We start from the raw sequence: 19,216 nt of genomic DNA, 5'->3' as shown, positions 1-19,216 counted from the left end.
GACTTACTAAGTTTTGATAACTAATATGATAACATTTTGTTATACAGTTATCAGCATGATTTATTTCATTTTCTGCAGGAGAGTGAGGTTGTGGGCGTGCTGGACCCCTCCTGCACCCTGGCGTTCCTTGACCTCGGGTGGGCGGGGTCAACAAGAGGGCGGGTCACCATCCGGCTGACCCCTGACACTCCGCTGGCCAGACAGTTTGTGTTGTTGTGTACGGGCCAGCGGGGCCACACCTACCGCAACACTAAACTGTTGCAGGTGTGGCGCAAGGGTCAGCCGGGGGAGTGTGTGGGGGGCGGAGACTACGAGAGTAATGATGGTGAGGGAGGAGCCCCACTGCTGCCTGACCTCCAGGGGCAGTACCGGGAGTCAGGCCGGGCAGGAGCTGTGTTGGCCAGGTGGAGTCCGGAGAGTCGCAGGTGTGCCCAGTTCATCATCATCACCAGGGACCGCCAGGATGGTGTCCATTGGTCATTTGTCTTCGGTGATGTGGTGAGCGGCCTGGATGTTGTGAGGGCAGCAGTCAACCACAGTGACATTAGGGAGGTGACTGTGGTGGACTGTGGTGTTGTGCTGCCACTCTAGTTCACTGTACCATCACCATCACTACTGTGGTGTTGTGCTGCCACTCTAGTTCACTGTACCACCACCATCACTACTGTGGTGTTGTGCTGCCACTCTAGTTCACTGTACCACCACCAACACTACTGTGGTGTTGTGCTGCCACTCTAGTTCACTGTACCATCACCATCACTACTGTGGTGTTGCGCTGCCACTCTAGTTCACTGTACCGCCACCATCACTACTGTGGTGTTGTGCTGCCACTCTAGATCACTGTACCGCCACCATCACTACTGTGGTGTTGTGCTGCCACTCTAGTTCACTGTACTATCACACTCTAGTTCACTGTAAAACCACTATCACTACTATGGTGTTGTGCTGCCACTCTAGTTCACTGTACCAACACCATCACTACTGTGGTGTTGTGCTGCCACTCTAGTTCACTGTACCATCACCATCACTACTGTGGTGTTGTGCTGCCACTCTAGTTCACTGTACCATCACCATCACTACTGTGGTGTTGTACTGCCACTCTAGTTCACTGTACCACCACCATCACTACTGTGGTGTTGTGCTGCCACTCTAGTTCACTGTACCACCACCATCACTACTATGGTGTTGTGCTGCCACTCTAGTTCACTGTACCACCACCATCACTACTGTGGTGTTGTGCTGCCACTCTAGTTCACTGTACCATCACCATCACTACTGTGGTGTTGTGCTGCCACTCTACTTCACTGTACCACCACCATCACTACTGTTGTGTTTTGCTGTCACTCTAGTTCACTGTACCACCATCATCACTACTGTGGTGTTGTGTTGCCACTCTAGTTCACTGTACCAAAACTATCACTACTGTGGTGTTGTGCTGCGAATCTAGTTCACTGTACCATCACCATCACTACTTTAGTGTTGCGCTGCCACTCTAGTTCTCTGTACCACCACCATCACTACTGTGGTGTTGTGCTGCCACTCTAGTTCACTGTACCATCACCATCACTACTTTAGTGTTGCGCTGCCACTCTAGGTCACTGTACCACCACCATCACTACTGTGGTGTTGTGCTGCCACTCTAGTTCACTGTACCACCACCATAACTACTGTGGTGTTGTACTGCCACTGTAGTTCACTGTACCAACACAATCACTACTGTGTTGTTGTGCTGCCTCTCTAGTTCACTGTACAACCACCATCACTTCTGTGGTGTTCTGCTGCCACTCTAGTTCACTGTACCATCACCATCACTACTGTGGTGTTGTGCTGCCACCCTAGTTCACTGTACCGCCACCATCACTACTCTGGTGTTGTGCTGACACTCTAGATCACTGTACCGCCACCATCACTACTGTGGTGTTGTGCTGCCACTCAAGTTCACTGTACCATCACACTCTAGTTCACTGTAAAACCACTATCACTACTATGGTGTTGTGCTGCCACTCTAGTTCACTGTACCACCACCATCACTACTGTGGTGTTGTGCTGCCACCCTAGTTCACTGTACCACCACCATCACTACTGTGGTGTTGTGCTGCCACTCTAGTTCACTGTATCATCACTACTATGGTGTTGTGCTGCCACCCTAGTTCACTGTACCACCACCATCACTACTGTGATGTTGTGCTGCCACTTTAGTTCACTGTACCACTACCATCACTACTGTGGTGTTGTGCTGCCACTCTAGTTCACTGTACCATCACTACTATGGTGTTGTGCTGCCAATCTAGTTCACTGTACCATCACTACTATGGTGTTGTGCTGCCACTCTAGTTCACTGTACCACCACCGTCACTACTGTGGTGTTGTGCTGCCACTGTAGTTCACTGTACCATCACTACTGTGGTGTTGTGCTGCCACTCTAGTTCACTGTACCATCACTACTGTGGTGTTGTGCTGCCACCCTAGTTCACTGTACCACCACCATCACTACTGTGGTGTTGTGCTGCCACCCTAGTTCACTGTACCATCACTACTGTGGTGTTGTGCTGCCACTCTAGTTCACTGAACCACCATCGTCACTACTGTGGTGTTGTGCTGCCACTCTAGTTCACTGTACCACCACCATCACTACTGTGGTGTTGTGCTGCCACTCTAGTTCACTGTACCACCACCATCACAACTGTGGTGTGCTGCCACTCTAGTTCACTGTACCATCACCATCACTACTGTGGTGTTGTGCTGCCACTCTAGTTCACTGTACCGCCACCATCACTACTGTGGTGTTGTGCTGCCACTCTAGATCACTGTACCGCCACCATCACTACTGTGGTGTTGTGCTGCCACTCTAGTTCACTGTACCATCACACTCTAGTTCACTGTAAAACCACTATCACTACTATGGTGTTGTGCTGCCACTCTAGTTCACTGTACCAACACCATCACTACTGTGGTGTTGTGCTGCCACTCTAGTTCACTGTACCATCACCATCACTACTGTGGTGTTGTGCTGCCACTCTAGTTCACTGTACCACCACCATCACTACTGTGGTGTTGTACTGCCACTGTAGTTCACTGTACCATCACAATCACTACTGTGTTGTTGTGCTGCCTCTCTAGTTCACTGTACCACCACCATCACTTCTGTGGTGTTCTGCTGCCACTCTAGTTCACTGTACCATCACCATCACTACTGTGGTGTTGTGCTGCCACCCTAGTTCACTGTACCACCACCATCACTACTATAGTGTTGTGCTGCCACCCTAGTTCACTGTACCACCACCATCACTACTGTGGTGTTGTGCTGCCACCCTAGTTCACTGTACCACCACCATCACTACTGTGGTGTTGTGCTGCCACTCTAGTTCACTGTATCATCACTACTATGGTGTTGTGCTGCCAAACTAGTTCACTGTACCACCACCATCACTACTGTGATGTTGTGCTGCCACCCTAGTTCACTGTACCATCACTACTGTGGTGTTGTGCTGCCACTCTAGTTCACTGAACCACCACCGTCACTACTGTGGTGTTCTGCTGCCACTGTAGTTCACTGTACCATCACTACTGTGGTGCTGTGCTGCCACTCTAGTTCACTGTACCATCACTACTGTGGTGTTGTGCTGCCACCCTAGTTCACTGTACCACCACCATCACTACTGTGGTGTTGTGCTGCCTCCCTAGTTCACTGTACCATCACTACTGTGGTGTTGTGCTGCCACTCTAGTTCACTGAACCACCACCGTCACTACTGTGGTGTTGTGCTGCCACTGTAGTTCACTGTACCACCACCATCACTACTGTGGTGTTGTGCTGCCACTCTAGTTCACTGTACCACCACCATCACAACTGTGGTGTGCTGCCACTCTAGTTCACTGTACCATCACCATCACTACTGTGGTGTTGTGCTGCCACTCTAGTTCACTGTACCGCCACCATCACTACTGTGGTGTTGTGCTGCCACTCTAGATCACTGTACCGCCACCATCACTACTGTGGTGTTGTGCTGCCACTCTAGTTCACTGTACCATCACACTCTAGTTCACTGTAAAACCACTATCACTACTATGGTGTTGTGCTGCCACTCTAGTTCACTGTACCAACACCATCACTACTGTGGTGTTGTGCTACCACTCTAGTTCACTGTACCATCACCATCACTACTGTGGTGTTGTGCTGCCACTCTAGTTCACTGTACCATCACCATCACTACTGTGGTGTTGTACTGCCACTCTAGTTCACTGTACCACCACCATCACTACTGTGGTGTTGTGCTGCCACTCTAGTTCACTGTACCATCACACTCTAGTTCACTGTAAAACCACTATCACTACTATGGTGTTGTGCTGCCACTCTAGTTCACTGTACCAACACCATCACTACTGTGGTGTTGTGCTGCCACTCTAGTTCACTGTACCATCACCATCACTACTTTAGTGTTGCGCTGCCATTCTAGGTCACTGTACCACCACCATCACTACTGTGGTGTTGTGTTGCCACTCTAGTTCACTGTACCATCACTATCACTACTGTGGTGTTGTGCTGCGACTCTAGTTCACTGTACCATCACCATCACTACTTTAGTGTTGCGCTGCCACTCTAGTTCTCTGTACCACCACCATCACTACTGTGGTGTTGTGCTGCCACTCTAGTTCACTGTACCATCACCATCACTACTTTAGTGTTGCGCTGCCACTCTAGGTCACTGTACCACCACCATCACTACTGAGGTGTTCTGCTGCCACTCTAGTTCACTGTACCACCACCATCACTACTGTGGTGTTGTACTGCCACTGTAGTTCACTGTACCATCACAATCACTACTGTGATGTTGTGCTGCCTCTCTAGTTCACTGTACCACCACCACCACTTCTGTGGTGTTCTGCTGCCACTCTAGTTCACTGTACCATCACCATCACTACTGTGGTGTTGTGCTGCCACCCTAGTTCACTGTACCACCACCATCACTACTATGGTGTTGTGCTGCCACCCTAGTTCACTGTACCACCACCATCACTACTGTGGTGTTGTGCTGCCACCCTAGTTCACTGTACCACCACCATCACTACTGTGGTGTTGTGCTGCCAATCTAGTTCACTGTATCATCACTACTATGGTGTTGTGCTGCCACCCTAGTTCACTGTACCACCACCATCACTACTGTGATGTTGTGCTGCCACCCTAGTTCACTGTAACACTACCATCACTACTATGGTGTTGTGCTGCCACTCTAGTTCACTGTACCATCACTACTATGGTGTTGTGCTGCCACTCAAGTTCACTGTACCACCACCGTCACTACTGTGGTGTTGTGCTGCCACTGTAGTTCACTGAACCATCACTACTGTGCTGTTGTGCTGCCACTCTAGTTCACTGTACCATCACTACTGTGGTGTTGTGCTGCCACCCTAGTTCACTGTACCACCACCATCACTACTGTGGTGTTGTGCTGCCACACTAGTTCACTGTACCATCACTACTGTGGTGTTGTGCTGCCACTCTAGTTCACTGTACCATCACACTCTAGTTCACTGTAAAACCACTATCACTACTATGGTGTTGTGCTGCCACTCTAGTTCACTGTACCAACACCATCACTACTGTGGTGTTGTGCTGCCACTCTAGTTCACTGTACCATCACCATCACTACTGTGGTGTTGTGCTGCCACTCTAGTTCACTGTACCATCACCATCACTACTGTGGTGTTGTACTGCCACTCTAGGTCACTGTACCACCACCATCACTACTGTGGTGTTGTGCTGCCACTCTAGTTCACTGTACCATCACCATCACTACTGTGGTGTTGTGCTGCCACTCTACTTCACTGTACCACCACCATCACTACTGTTGTGTTTTGCTGTCACTCTAGTTCACTGTACCACCATCATCACTACTGTGGTGTTGTGTTGCCACTCTAGTTCACTGTACCATCACTATCACTACTGTGGTGTTGTGCTGCGACTCTAGTTCACTGTACCATCACCATCACTACTTTAGTGTTACGCTGCCACTCTAGTTCTCTGTACCACCACCATCACTACTGTGGTGTTGTGCTGCCACTCTAGTTCACTGTACCATCACCATCACTACTTTAGTGTTGCGCTGCCACTCTAGGTCACTGTACCACCACCATCACTCTTTGGTGTTGTGCTGCCACTCTAGTTCACTGTACCACCGCAATCACTACTGTGGTGTTGTACTGCCACTGTAGTTCACTGTACCATCACAATCACTACTGTGTTGTTGTGCTGCCTCTCTAGTTCACTGTACCACCACCATCACTTCTGTGGTGTTCTGCTGCCACTCTAGTTCACTGTACCATCACCATCACTACTGTGGTGTTGTGCTGCCACCCTTGTTCACTGTACCACCACCATCACTACTATGGTGTTGTGCTGCCACCCTAGTTCACTGTACCACCACCATCACTACTGTGGTGTTGTGCTGCCACCCTAGTTCACTGTACCACCACCATCACTACTGTGGTGTTGTGCTGCCACTCTAGTTCACTGTATCATCACTACTATGGTGTTGTGCTGCCACCCTAGTTCACTGTACCACCACCATCACTACTGTGGTGTTGTGCTGCCACTCTAGTTCACTGTATCATCACTACTATGGTGTTTTGCTGCCACCCTAGTTCACTGTACCACCACCATCACTACTGTGATGTTGTGCTGCCACCCTAGTTCACTGTACCACTACCATCACTACTGAGGTGTTGTGCTGCCACTCTAGTTCACTGTACCATCACTACTATGGTGTTGTGCTGCCACTGTAGTTCACTGTACCACCACCGTCACTACTGTGGTGTTCTGCTGCCACTGTAGTTCACTGTACCATCACTACTGTGGTGTTGTGCTGCCACTCTAGTTCACTGTACCATCACTACTGTGGTGTTGTGCTGCCACCCTAGTTCACTGTACCACCACCATCACTACTGTGGTGTTGTGCTGCCACCCTAGTTCACTGTACCATCACTACTGTGGTGTTGTGCTGCCACTCTAGTTCACTGTACCACCACCGTCACTACTGTGATGTTGTGTTGCCACTGTAGTTCACTGTACCACCACCATCACTACTGTGGTGTTGTGCTGCCACTCTAGTTCACTGTACCACCACCATCACTACTGTGGTGTTGTGCTGCCACTCTAGTTCACTGTACCATCACCATCACTACTGTGGTGTTGTGCTGCCACTCTAGTTCACTGTACCGCCACCATCACTACTCTGGTGTTGTGCTGACACTCTAGATCACTGTACCGCCACCATCACTACTGTGGTGTTGTGCTGCCACTGAAGTTCACTGTACCATCACACTCTAGTTCACTGTAAAACCACTATCACTACTATGGTGTTGTGCTGCCACTCTAGTTCACTGTACCATCACCATCACTACTGTGGTGTTGTGCTGCCACTCTAGTTCACTGTACCATCACCATCACTTCTGTGGTGTTGTGTTGCCACTCTAGTTCACTGTACCATCACCATCGCTACTGTGGTGTTGTACTGCCACTCTAGTTCACTGTACCACCACCATCACTACTGTGGTGTTGTGCTGCCACTCTAGTTCACTGTACCACCACCATCACTACTGTGGTGTTGTGCTGCCACTCTAGTTCACTGTACCACCACCATCACTACTGTGGTGTTGTGCTGCCACTGTAGTTCACTGTACCATCACCATCACTACTGTGGTGTTGTGGTGCTACTCTAGTTCACTGTACCATCACCATCACTACTGTGGTGTTGTGCTGCCACTCTACTTCATTGCACCACCACCATCACTACTGTTGTGTTTTGCTGTCACTCTAGTTCACTGTACCACCATCATCACTACTGTGGTGTTGTGTTGCCACTCTAGTTCACTGTACCATCACTATCACTACTGTGGTGTTGTGCTGCGACTCTAGTTCACTGTACCATCACCATCACTACTTTAGTGTTGCGCTGCCACTCTAGTTCTCTGTACCACCACCATCACTACTGTGGTGTTGTGCTGCCACTCTAGTTCACTGTACCATCACCATCACTACTTTAGTGTTGCGCTGCCATTCTAGGTCACTGTACCACCACCATCACTACTGTGGTGTTGTGTTGCCACTCTAGTTCACTGTACCATCACTATCACTACTGTGGTGTTGTGCTGCGACTCTAGTTCACTGTACCATCACCATCACTACTTTAGTGTTGCGCTGCCACTCTAGTTCTCTGTAACACCACCATCACTACTGTGGTGTTGTGCTGCCACTCTAGTTCACTGTACCATCACCATCACTACTTTAGTGTTGCGCTGCCACTCTAGGTCACTGTACCACCACCATCACTACTGTGGTGTTCTGCTGCCACTCTAGTTCACTGTACCACCACCATCACTACTGTGGTGTTGTACTGCCACTGTAGTTCACTGTACCATCACAATCACTACTGTGATGTTGTGCTGCCTCTCTAGTTCACTGTACCACCACCACCACTTCTGTGGTGTTCTGCTGCCACTCTAGTTCACTGTACCATCACCATCACTACTGTGGTGTTGTGCTGCCACCCTAGTTCACTGTACCACCACCATCACTACTATGGTGTTGTGCTGCCACCCTAGTTCACTGTACCACCACCATCACTACTGTGGTGTTGTGCTGCCACCCTAGTTCACTGTACCACCACCATCACTACTGTGGTGTTGTGCTGCCAATCTAGTTCACTGTATCATCACTACTATGGTGTTGTGCTGCCACCCTAGTTCACTGTACCACCACCATCACTACTGTGATGTTGTGCTGCCACCCTAGTTCACTGTAACACTACCATCACTACTATGGTGTTGTGCTGCCACTCTAGTTCACTGTACCATCACTACTATGGTGTTGTGCTGCCACTCAAGTTCACTGTACCACCACCGTCACTACTGTGGTGTTGTGCTGCCACCCTAGTTCACTGTACCATCACTACTGTGGTGTTGTGCTGCCACTGTAGTTCACTGTACCATCACTACTGTGGTGTTGTGCTGCCACTCTAATTCACTGTACCATCACTACTGTGGTGTTGTGCTGCCACCCTAGTTCACTGTACCATCACTATCACTACTGTGGTGTTGTGCTGCCACTCTTGTTCACTGTACCATCACTACAGTGGTGTTGTGCTGCCACTGTAGTTCCCTGTACCATCACCAACACTACTGTGGTGTTGTGCTGCCACTCTAGTTCACTGTACCACCACCATCACTACTGTGGTGTTGTGCTGCCACTGTAGTTCACTGTACCATCACCATCACTACTGGGGTGTTGTGCTGCCACTCTAGTTCACTGTACCATCACCATCACTACTGTGGTGTTGTGCTGCCACTCTAGTTCACTGTACCATCACCATCACTACTGTGGTGTTGTGCTGCCACTCTAGTTCACTGTACCACCACCATCACTACTGTGGTGTTGTACTGCCTCTCTAGTTCACTGTACCACCACCATCACTACTGTGGTGTTGTGCTGCCACCCTAGTTCACTGTACCACCACCATCACTACTATGGTGTTGTGCTGCCACCCTAGTTCACTGTACCACCACCATCACTACTGTGGTGTTGTGCTGCCACCCTAGTTCACTGTACCACCACCATCACTACTGTGGTGTTGTGCTGCCACTCTAGTTCACTGTATCATCACTACTATGGTGTTGTGCTGCCACCCTAGTTCACTGTACCACCACCATCACTACTGTGATGTTGTGCTGCCACCCTAGTTCACTGTACCACTACCATCACTACTGTGGTGTTGTGCTGCCACTCTAGTTCACTGTACTATCACCATCACTACTGTGGTGTTGTGCTGCCACTCTAGTTCACTGTACCATCACCATCACTACTGTGGTGTTGTGCTGCCACTCTACTTCACTGTACCACCACCATCACTACTGTTGTGTTTTGCTGTTACTCTAGTTCACTGTACCACCATCATCACTACTGTGGTGTTGTGTTGCCACTCTAGTTCACTGTACCATCACTATCGCTACTGTGGTGTTGTGCTGCGACTCTAGTTCACTGTACCATCACCATCACTACTTTAGTGTTGCGCTGCCACTCTAGTTCTCTGTACCACCACCATCACTTCTGTGGTGTTGTGCTGCCACTCTAGTTCACTGTACCATCACCATCACTACTTTAGTGTTGCGCTGCCACTCTAGGTCACTGTACCACCACCATCACTACTGTGGTGTTGTGCTGCCACTCTAGTTCACTGTACCACCACCATCACTACTGTGGTGTTGTACTGCCACTGTAGTTCACTGTACCATCACAATCACTACTGTGTTGTTGTGCTGCCTCTCTAGTTCACTGTACCACCACCATCACTTCTGTGGTGTTCTGCTGCCACTCTAGTTCACTGTACCATCACCATCACTACTGTGGTGTTGTGCTGCCACCCTAGTTCACTGTACCACCACTATCACTACTATGGTGTTGTGCTGCCACCCTAGTTCACTGTACCACCACCATCACTACTGTGGTGTTGTGCTGCCTCCCTAGTTCACTGTACCACCACCATCACTACTGTGGTGTTGTGCTGCCACTCTAGTTCACTGTATCATCACTACTATGGTGTTGTGCTGCCACCCTACTTCACTGTACCACCACCATCACTACTGTGATGTTGTGCTGCCACCCTAGTTCACTGTACCACTACCATCACTACTGTGGTGTTGTGCTGCCACTCTAGTTCACTGTACCATCACTACTATGGTGTTGTGCTGCCACTCTAGTTCACTGTACCACCACCGTCACTACTGTGGTGTTGTGCTGCCACTGTAGTTCACTGTACCATCACTACTGTGGTGTTGTGCTGCCACTCTAGTTCACTGTACCATCACTACTGTGGTGTTGTGCTGCCACCCTAATTCACTGTACCACCACCATCACTACTGTGGTGTTGTGCTGCCACCCTAGTTCACTGTACCATCACTACTGTGGTGTTGTGCTGCCACTCTAGTTCACTGTGCCACCACCGTCACTACTGTGGTGTTGTGCTGCCACTGTAGTTCACTGTACCACCACCATCACTACTGTGGTGTTGTGCTGCCACTCTAGTTCACTGTACCACCACCATCACTACTGTGGTGTTGTGCTGCCACTCTAGTTCACTGTACCATCACCATCACTACTGTGGTGTTGTGCTGCCACTCTAGTTCACTGTACCGCCACCATCACTACTGTGGTGTTGTGCTGCCACTCTAGATCACTGTACCGCCACCATCACTACTGTGGTGTTGTGCTGCCACTCTAGTTCACTGTACCATCACACTCTAGTTCACTGTAAAACCACTATCACTACTATGGTGTTGTGCTGCCACCCTAGTTCACTGTACCACCACCATCACTACTGTGGTGTTGTGCTGCCTCCCTAGTTCACTGTACCACCACCATCACTACTGTGGTGTTGTGCTGCCACTCTAGTTCACTGTATCATCACTACTATGGTGTTGTGCTGCCACCCTACTTCACTGTACCACCACCATCACTACTGTGATGTTGTGCTGCCACCCTAGTTCACTGTACCACTACCATCACTACTGTGGTGTTGTGCTGCCACTCTAGTTCACTGTACCATCACTACTATGGTGTTGTGCTGCCACTCTAGTTCACTGTACCACCACCGTCACTACTGTGGTGTTGTGCTGCCACTGTAGTTCACTGTACCATCACTACTGTGGTGTTGTGCTGCCACTCTAGTTCACTGTACCATCACTACTGTGGTGTTGTGCTGCCACCCTAATTCACTGTACCACCACCATCACTACTGTGGTGTTGTGCTGCCACCCTAGTTCACTGTACCATCACTACTGTGGTGTTGTGCTGCCACTCTAGTTCACTGTGCCACCACCGTCACTACTGTGGTGTTGTGCTGCCACTGTAGTTCACTGTACCACCACCATCACTACTGTGGTGTTGTGCTGCCACTCTAGTTCACTGTACCACCACCATCACTACTGTGGTGTTGTGCTGCCACTCTAGTTCACTGTACCATCACCATCACTACTGTGGTGTTGTGCTGCCACTCTAGTTCACTGTACCGCCACCATCACTACTGTGGTGTTGTGCTGCCACTCTAGATCACTGTACCGCCACCATCACTACTGTGGTGTTGTGCTGCCACTCTAGTTCACTGTACCATCACACTCTAGTTCACTGTAAAACCACTATCACTACTATGGTGTTGTGCTGCCACTCTAGTTCACTGTACCAACACCATCACTACTGTGGTGTTGTGCTGCCACTCTAGTTCACTGTGCCACCACCGTCACTACTGTGGTGTTGTGCTGCCACTGTAGTTCACTGTACCACCACCATCACTACTGTGGTGTTGTGCTGCCACTCTAGTTCACTGTACCACCACCATCACTACTGTGGTGTTGTGCTGCCACTCTAGTTCACTGTACCATCACCATCACTACTGTGGTGTTGTGCTGCCACTCTAGTTCACTGTACCGCCACCAACACTACTGTGGTGTTGTGCTGCCACTCTAGATCACTGTACCGCCACCATCACTACTGTGGTGTTGTGCTGCCACTCTAGTTCACTGTACCATCACACTCTAGTTCACTGTAAAACCACTATCACTACTATGGTGTTGTGCTGCCACTCTAGTTCACTGTACCAACACCATCACTACTGTGGTGTTGTGCTGCCACTCTAGTTCACTGTACCATCACCATCACTACTGTGGTGTTGTGCTGCCACTCTAGTTCACTGTACCATCACCATCACTACTGTGGTGTTGAACTGCCACTCTAGTTCACTGTACCACCACCATCACTACTGTGGTGTTGTGCTGCCACTTTAGTTCACTGTACCATCACCATCACTACTGTGGTGTTGTGCTGCCACTCTAGTTCACTGTACCATCACCATCACTACTGTGGTGTTGTGCTGCCACTCTACTTCACTGTACCACCACCATCACTACTGTTTGTTTTGCTGTCACTCTAGTTCACTGTACCACCATCATCACTACTGTGGTGTTGTGTTGCCACTCTAGTTCACTGTACCATCACTATCACTACTGTGGTGTTGTGCTGCGACTCTAGTTCACTGTACCATCACCATCACTACTTTAGTGTTGCGCTGCCACTCTAGTTCTCTGTACCACCACCATCACTACTGTGGTGTTGTGCTGCCACTCTAGTTCACTGTACCATCACCATCACTACTTTAGTGTTGCGCTGCCACTCTAGGTCACTGTACCACCACCATCACTACTGTGGTGTTGTGCTGCCACTCTAGTTCACTGTACCACCACCATCACTACTGTGGTGTTGTACTGCCACTGTAGTTCACTGTACCATCACAATCACTACTGTGTTGTTCTGCTGCCTCTCTAGTTCACTGTACCACCACCATCACTTCTGTAGTGTTCTGCTGCCACTCTAGTTCACTGTACCATCACCATCACTACTGTGGTGTTGTGCTGCCACCCTAGTTCACTGTACCACCACCATCACTACTATGGTGTTGTGCTGCCACCCTAGTTCACTGTACCACCACCATCACTACTGTGGTGTTGTGCTGCCACCCTAGTTCACTGTACCACCACCATCACTACTGTGGTGTTGTGCTGCCACTCTAGTTCACTGTATCATTACTACTATGGTGTTGTGCTGCCACCCTAGTTCACTGTACCACCGCCATCACTACTGTGATGTTGTGCTGCCACCCTAGTTCACTGTACCACTACCATCACTACTGTGGTGTTGTGCTGCCACTCTAGTTCACTGTACCATCACTACTATGGTGTTGTGCTGCCACTCTAGTTCACTGTACCACCACCGTCACTACTGTGGTGTTGTGCTGCCACTGTAGTTCACTGTACCATCACTACTGTGGTATTGTGCTGCCACTCTAGTTCACTGTACCATCACTACTGTGGTGTTGTGCTGCCACCCTAGTTCACTGTACCACCACCATCACTACTGTGGTGTTGTGCTGCCACCCTAGTTCACTGTACCATCACTACTGTGGTGTTGTGCTGCCACTCTAGTTCACTGTACCACCACCGTCACTACTGTGGTGTTGTGCTGCCACTGTAGTTCACTGTACCATCACTACTGTGGTGTTGTGCTGCCACTCTAGTTCACTGTACCATCACTACTGTGGTGTTGTGCTGCCACTCTAGTTCACTGTACCATCACTACTGTGGTGTTGTGCTGCCACCCTAGTTCACTGTACCATCACTATCACTACTGTGGTGTTGTGCTGCCACTCTTGTTCACTGTACCATCACTACTGTGGTGTTGTGCTGCCACTGTAGTTCCCTGTACCATCACCATCACTACTGTGGTGTTGTGCTGCCACTCTAGTTCACTGTACCACCACCATCACTACTGTGGTGTTGTGCTGCCACTGTAGTTCACTGTACCATCACCATCACTACTGGGGTGTTGTGCTGCCACTCTAGTTCACTGTACCATCACCATCACTACTGTGGTGTTGTGCTGCCACTCTAGTTCACTGTACCATCACCATCACTACTGTGGTGTTGTGCTGCCACTCTAGTTCACTGTACCACCGCCATCACTACTGTGGTGTTGTGCTGCCACTCTAGTTCACTGTACCACCACCATCACTACTGTGGTGTTGTGCTGCCACTCTAGTTCACTGTACCACCACCATCACTACTGTGGTGTTGTGCTGCCACTCTAGTTCACTGTACCACCACCATCACTACTGTGGTGTTGTACTGCCTCTCTAGTTCACTGTACCACCACCATCACTACTGTGGTGTTGTGCTGTCACTCTAGTTCACTGTACCACCACCATCACCATCACTACTGTGGTATTGTGCGGCCACTCTAGTTCACTGTCCCATCACCATCACTACTGTGGTGTTGTGCTGCCACTCTGTTTCACTGTACCATCACTACTGTGGTGTTGTGCTGCCACTATAGTTCACTGTACCACCAGTATCACTATTGTGGTGTTGTGCTGCCACTCTAGTTCACTGTACCACCACCATCACTACTGTGGTGTTGTGCTGCCACTCTAGTTCACTGTACCATCACCATCACTACTGTGGTGTTGTGCTGCCACTCTAGTTCACTGTACCATCACTCCTGCATCACCATGGACAGCGTGTTTTGATGTCAATGTAATTTAAGGACAGACCTTTATCACTATATCCTCATAACTTCACTATCATTGGTGTTTAACACTTTGGTATCATATACCTGACAATCACGGCTGTATCACCATCAATGCTATATCTTCTCAGTACTGTAACCTATCATTGTTGTATCACTAAAGCTTCACTATCACCGCTATATATCACCATCACCTCAGGCCCCACACTTGGGGTCATATACTGACCATGTTGATTAACAAATTGTTGGTGTCACCATATGACAGCTGTTGTCACTGTTATATCACCAATAGCTCACTATCACATAACACTATCATTGCTACACCAACATCATTTCACTGTCTCTGCATTATCACCTCACACTGATATTTTTTCCTCCTTACATTCACTGATATATCACTATCATTGCTACAACACCAATACCTTACTGTCACTGCTATATCACCACAATACTATCACAGTTATATCACAATCACTCAGGTGTGTTGTGATATTACCATACTGGACCATGGTGTGTTGTGATATTACCATACTGGACCATGGTGTGTTGTGATATTGCCATACTGGACCATGGTGTGTTGTGATATTACCATACTGGACCATGGTGTGTTGTGATATTACCATACTGGTCCATGGTGTGTTGTGATATTACCATACTGGACCATGGTGTGTTGTGATATTACCATACTGGACCATGGTGTGTTGTGATATTACCATACTGGACCATGGTGTGTTGTGGTATTACCATACTGGTCCATGGTGTGTTGTGATATTACCATACTGGACCATGGTGTGTTGTGATATTACCATACTGGTCCATGGTGTGTTGTGATATTACCATACTGGTCCATGGTGTGTTGTGATATTACCATACTGGACCATGGTGTGTTGTGATATTACCATACTGGACTATGGTGTGTTGTGTTATTACCATACTGGTCCATGGTGTGCTGTGATATTACCATACTGGACCATGGTGTGTTGTGATATTACCATACTGGACCATGGTGTGTTGTGTTATTACCATACTGGTCCATGGTGTGTTGTGATATTACCATACTGGACCATGGTGTGTTGTGATAATACCATACTGGACCATGGTGTGTTGTGGTATTACCATACTGGTCCATGGTGTGTTGTGATATTACCATACTGGACCATGGTGTGTTGTGATATTACCATACTGGTCCATGGTGTGTTGTGATATTACCATACTGGTCCATGGTGTGTTGTGATATTACCATACTGGTCCATGGTGTGTTGTGATATTACCATACTGGTCCATGGTGTGTTGTGATATTACCATACTGGTCCATGGTGTGTTGTGATATTACCATATGGGTGTGAGGTTATGACCACACATACACCAGTATGATCATACTGTAGCTGGTGTATGATGTGCTCAAACTGTATAGTGATGTTTTGGCTGATTAGCCTAGTGTCATGAATATTAATTTATGTAGTTATTCTTTTTTCGACAACACACTAGTATTAAATGTGTATTGCCAATGTATTCCATATATATCTATGTATATTATATATCTGTACTATAAGTCCTTGCCATGTATTTGTGGATATATATTAGAAGTCTAGTGAATAGCAGTAGCCTAATGTCATGTAGCTTGAAAAACATCCGTATAATCTTATATTATGGAATGCTACATAATGCTGTATAGGAAATATTATGTGAACTATGATGGAGAATGTATAAATTTAAGTCTCGGATGTATTACTGTCATGTATACTGTGTAATTTCCCTTTCATTATTGTTCATTACATTGTCCTCTAACATTAAATTAGATTTTGGCACTGTGAGATGTATTCCACATAAACATGGTTTTGATACACATGTTTTATATATATATACTTTATATTGTATTCATGTATACTTATGTATAATGGCTGGCTGGCAGACGTCTTGAAATCCTCCCTTAACCCCTCCTCCCCTCTCCCGCCAGTGTTACCATGTCTTGCCAATATGATTTCTTTGTTCACATATTTTTATATCATGATATAATCTTTAATGTACTGAATTATTGATATGTATTATTATGTAAGGTTGTGTATTATAGTCTTTATTTTGTTGATATATGAATTAGAAGTTCTTGATCGAGATATGTCTGTATATGAGCTTGAGATATTTGAAAGAGAGGCGTCAGCTGACTCATAGAGGTGGATACAGTGTCGCTCCCGGCCAGCATGGCTCTGGGTGGTCACTCTTTGATTTTCTCAGTTGATTATTATTATTAACATCTTTATAGACAAAAATAATTACAATTTTGCCTAATCTGAGGATTTTGATAAAGTCTTATTAAAGTGAGGATAATGCTGGTATTCACTGTCATGCAGGACAGAGGGTCATACATAAGACAATAGGTCTAAACTGTAGGCTGAAGCACATATATATAATGGTTACAATCAATGTTTTAATGTATGGATATGTGAAAACAACTTTCTATTGTGCACTGCCACACAAGAGCAGGGATGGTTCATAAGTGATGCAGCTTAGAAGTGATATAAATAAAAATTGTTCTTCATTCTTTAAAATGGACAAGCAAATTTTGGATAAATTGTTAGGATGTCGTCCAGAACACCTGAGTCAATAAAATATTTACACAGTTGGTGGTACAAGAGGCCAGGAGGTCTAAAGTCCTTTACGGTTTCACATTCAACAATATTGTGTTCTAGTGAATGCATTAAAGGTTTATCACAGAATTTACAATCTGAGTATTCTGGTAGTGGCTCAGCCTCTAACCTGCCAGATGTGTCTATAGCCAAGGCGAATTCGCGCAATGACTTCATCACACTGCCTGGTTCGGTTACTGTGCTAACCATTCAAATACCTATTATTACAAAACTTGTCATAACTCTTAATACTGCAGCTTTCAGGCCTCTGGGCATTTCTTAGTTCTTCTAAATCTGAAGTAATTTCTTTAATTTGTATGTTATTAATAATTGCATTACATAGTCCAAAGTCATAATCAATGTTTTCTTTCCTACAAGCCTCATTGGCCAATCGATCTACAAAGTCATGTTTTCCAACTCCAACATGGGATGGGATCGACACAAATTTTATACAAGAGTTATTATCATTGGCAAAAATTACATTCCATTTAATATTACAAGCTACTTCCAACATACCCCCCTCCCCGCTCAGCTCGTTGTCGCCGTGTGGGGGCTTAGTGGACGGCTGCCGGAGTATGATGCTCCTTGGGACAGTCCTCTGTCCTTTTCTAGCCTTGTGCTCCTGCTGCCGTCCTCTCCAATTCTGCTGGGCATCTTTTCCTTTTCCTTCTGTTTCGTTTTTCTCCCCCCTCTTCTCCTATCTGCTTGCCGTTTCCTGCCGACCTTTTGCTTGTTCTGGTTCTTTCCTTGGACTTCTTCTATTTTGACGCCCGGGTGCTTGAGGAGGCATACTCTTGCACCCGTAGAACTGTAGTACCCGACGTCGAGAGCGAGGGAAACCTTTTATTGTCAATCCCCCTTTCGTCACTGAACCCGATCTCGACGGACTGTCGGTTTCTTAAGGTGGCGTTTGTGGGGCGTATACTCACGACGCACCCCTAGGAGGCCCCGGCAAGATCGGCGATAGCTTCTTGTTGGGTGTCCTGCCTCTAATTGTGGGTCCATGGTGGGTGTGGGGGCACATTCGTGAATGAATTCTTCTTTTCGTCATGATGATAACCCCTGTTTCGGCTGCTTCTGGTGTACCTTCTCAGGCTCGTGGGGTGGGCGACCAAGCCCCCGAGTCGGTCCGTATTGGAAGACCGGGCTCTGTAGCCTCCGCTGCATTGGGCCCCGACCTTGCTCCTCCTTTGGCCTCTCTGACTCCTTCCCCTGGCTCCCCTCCCTCCTCTGTGGTTGGGTCGAGCCCCAGGCCCCCAGTGGTGACTACCTCGTCCCCTGGCGCGGCTCCTTCTCTAGTTGTAACTACTGCGCCTTTTAACCCCTCTCTCTCTGGGGGTTCTCACCGCCGTCCTCGTCACGGCCGCCCTCGCTCGGTTCCTTCCAGTTCTGCTACCTATCAAGCCTTGTTTGGTCCCGCTTCGTGGGCCAAATATTTTGATCTCCCTCTTGATTCTGCGCCTCGTGAC

General features: G+C 47.9%; 1 protein-coding gene across 1 annotated transcript in view; it reads left to right on the top strand.

Moving 5' to 3' along the window:
- LOC138372429 (uncharacterized) overlaps positions 1 to 18,103 on the top strand; it is a 46,576-nt gene extending 28,473 nt beyond the window's left edge. The window contains exon 3 of the mRNA XM_069337916.1: positions 79 to 18,103. Within this exon, the coding sequence (XP_069194017.1) occupies positions 79 to 591 (513 nt within the window). The 3' untranslated portion in view covers positions 592 to 18,103. The remainder of the gene's footprint in view (positions 1 to 78) is intronic.
- The last annotated feature ends 1,113 nt before the right edge of the window (positions 18,104 to 19,216 follow it).

Source organism: Procambarus clarkii, chromosome 38 (genome assembly GCF_040958095.1).
Source record: "Procambarus clarkii isolate CNS0578487 chromosome 38, FALCON_Pclarkii_2.0, whole genome shotgun sequence".
Lineage (NCBI taxonomy): Eukaryota > Metazoa > Arthropoda > Malacostraca > Decapoda > Cambaridae > Procambarus > Procambarus clarkii.
This window is presented reverse-complemented; position numbering and strand designations above follow the sequence as displayed.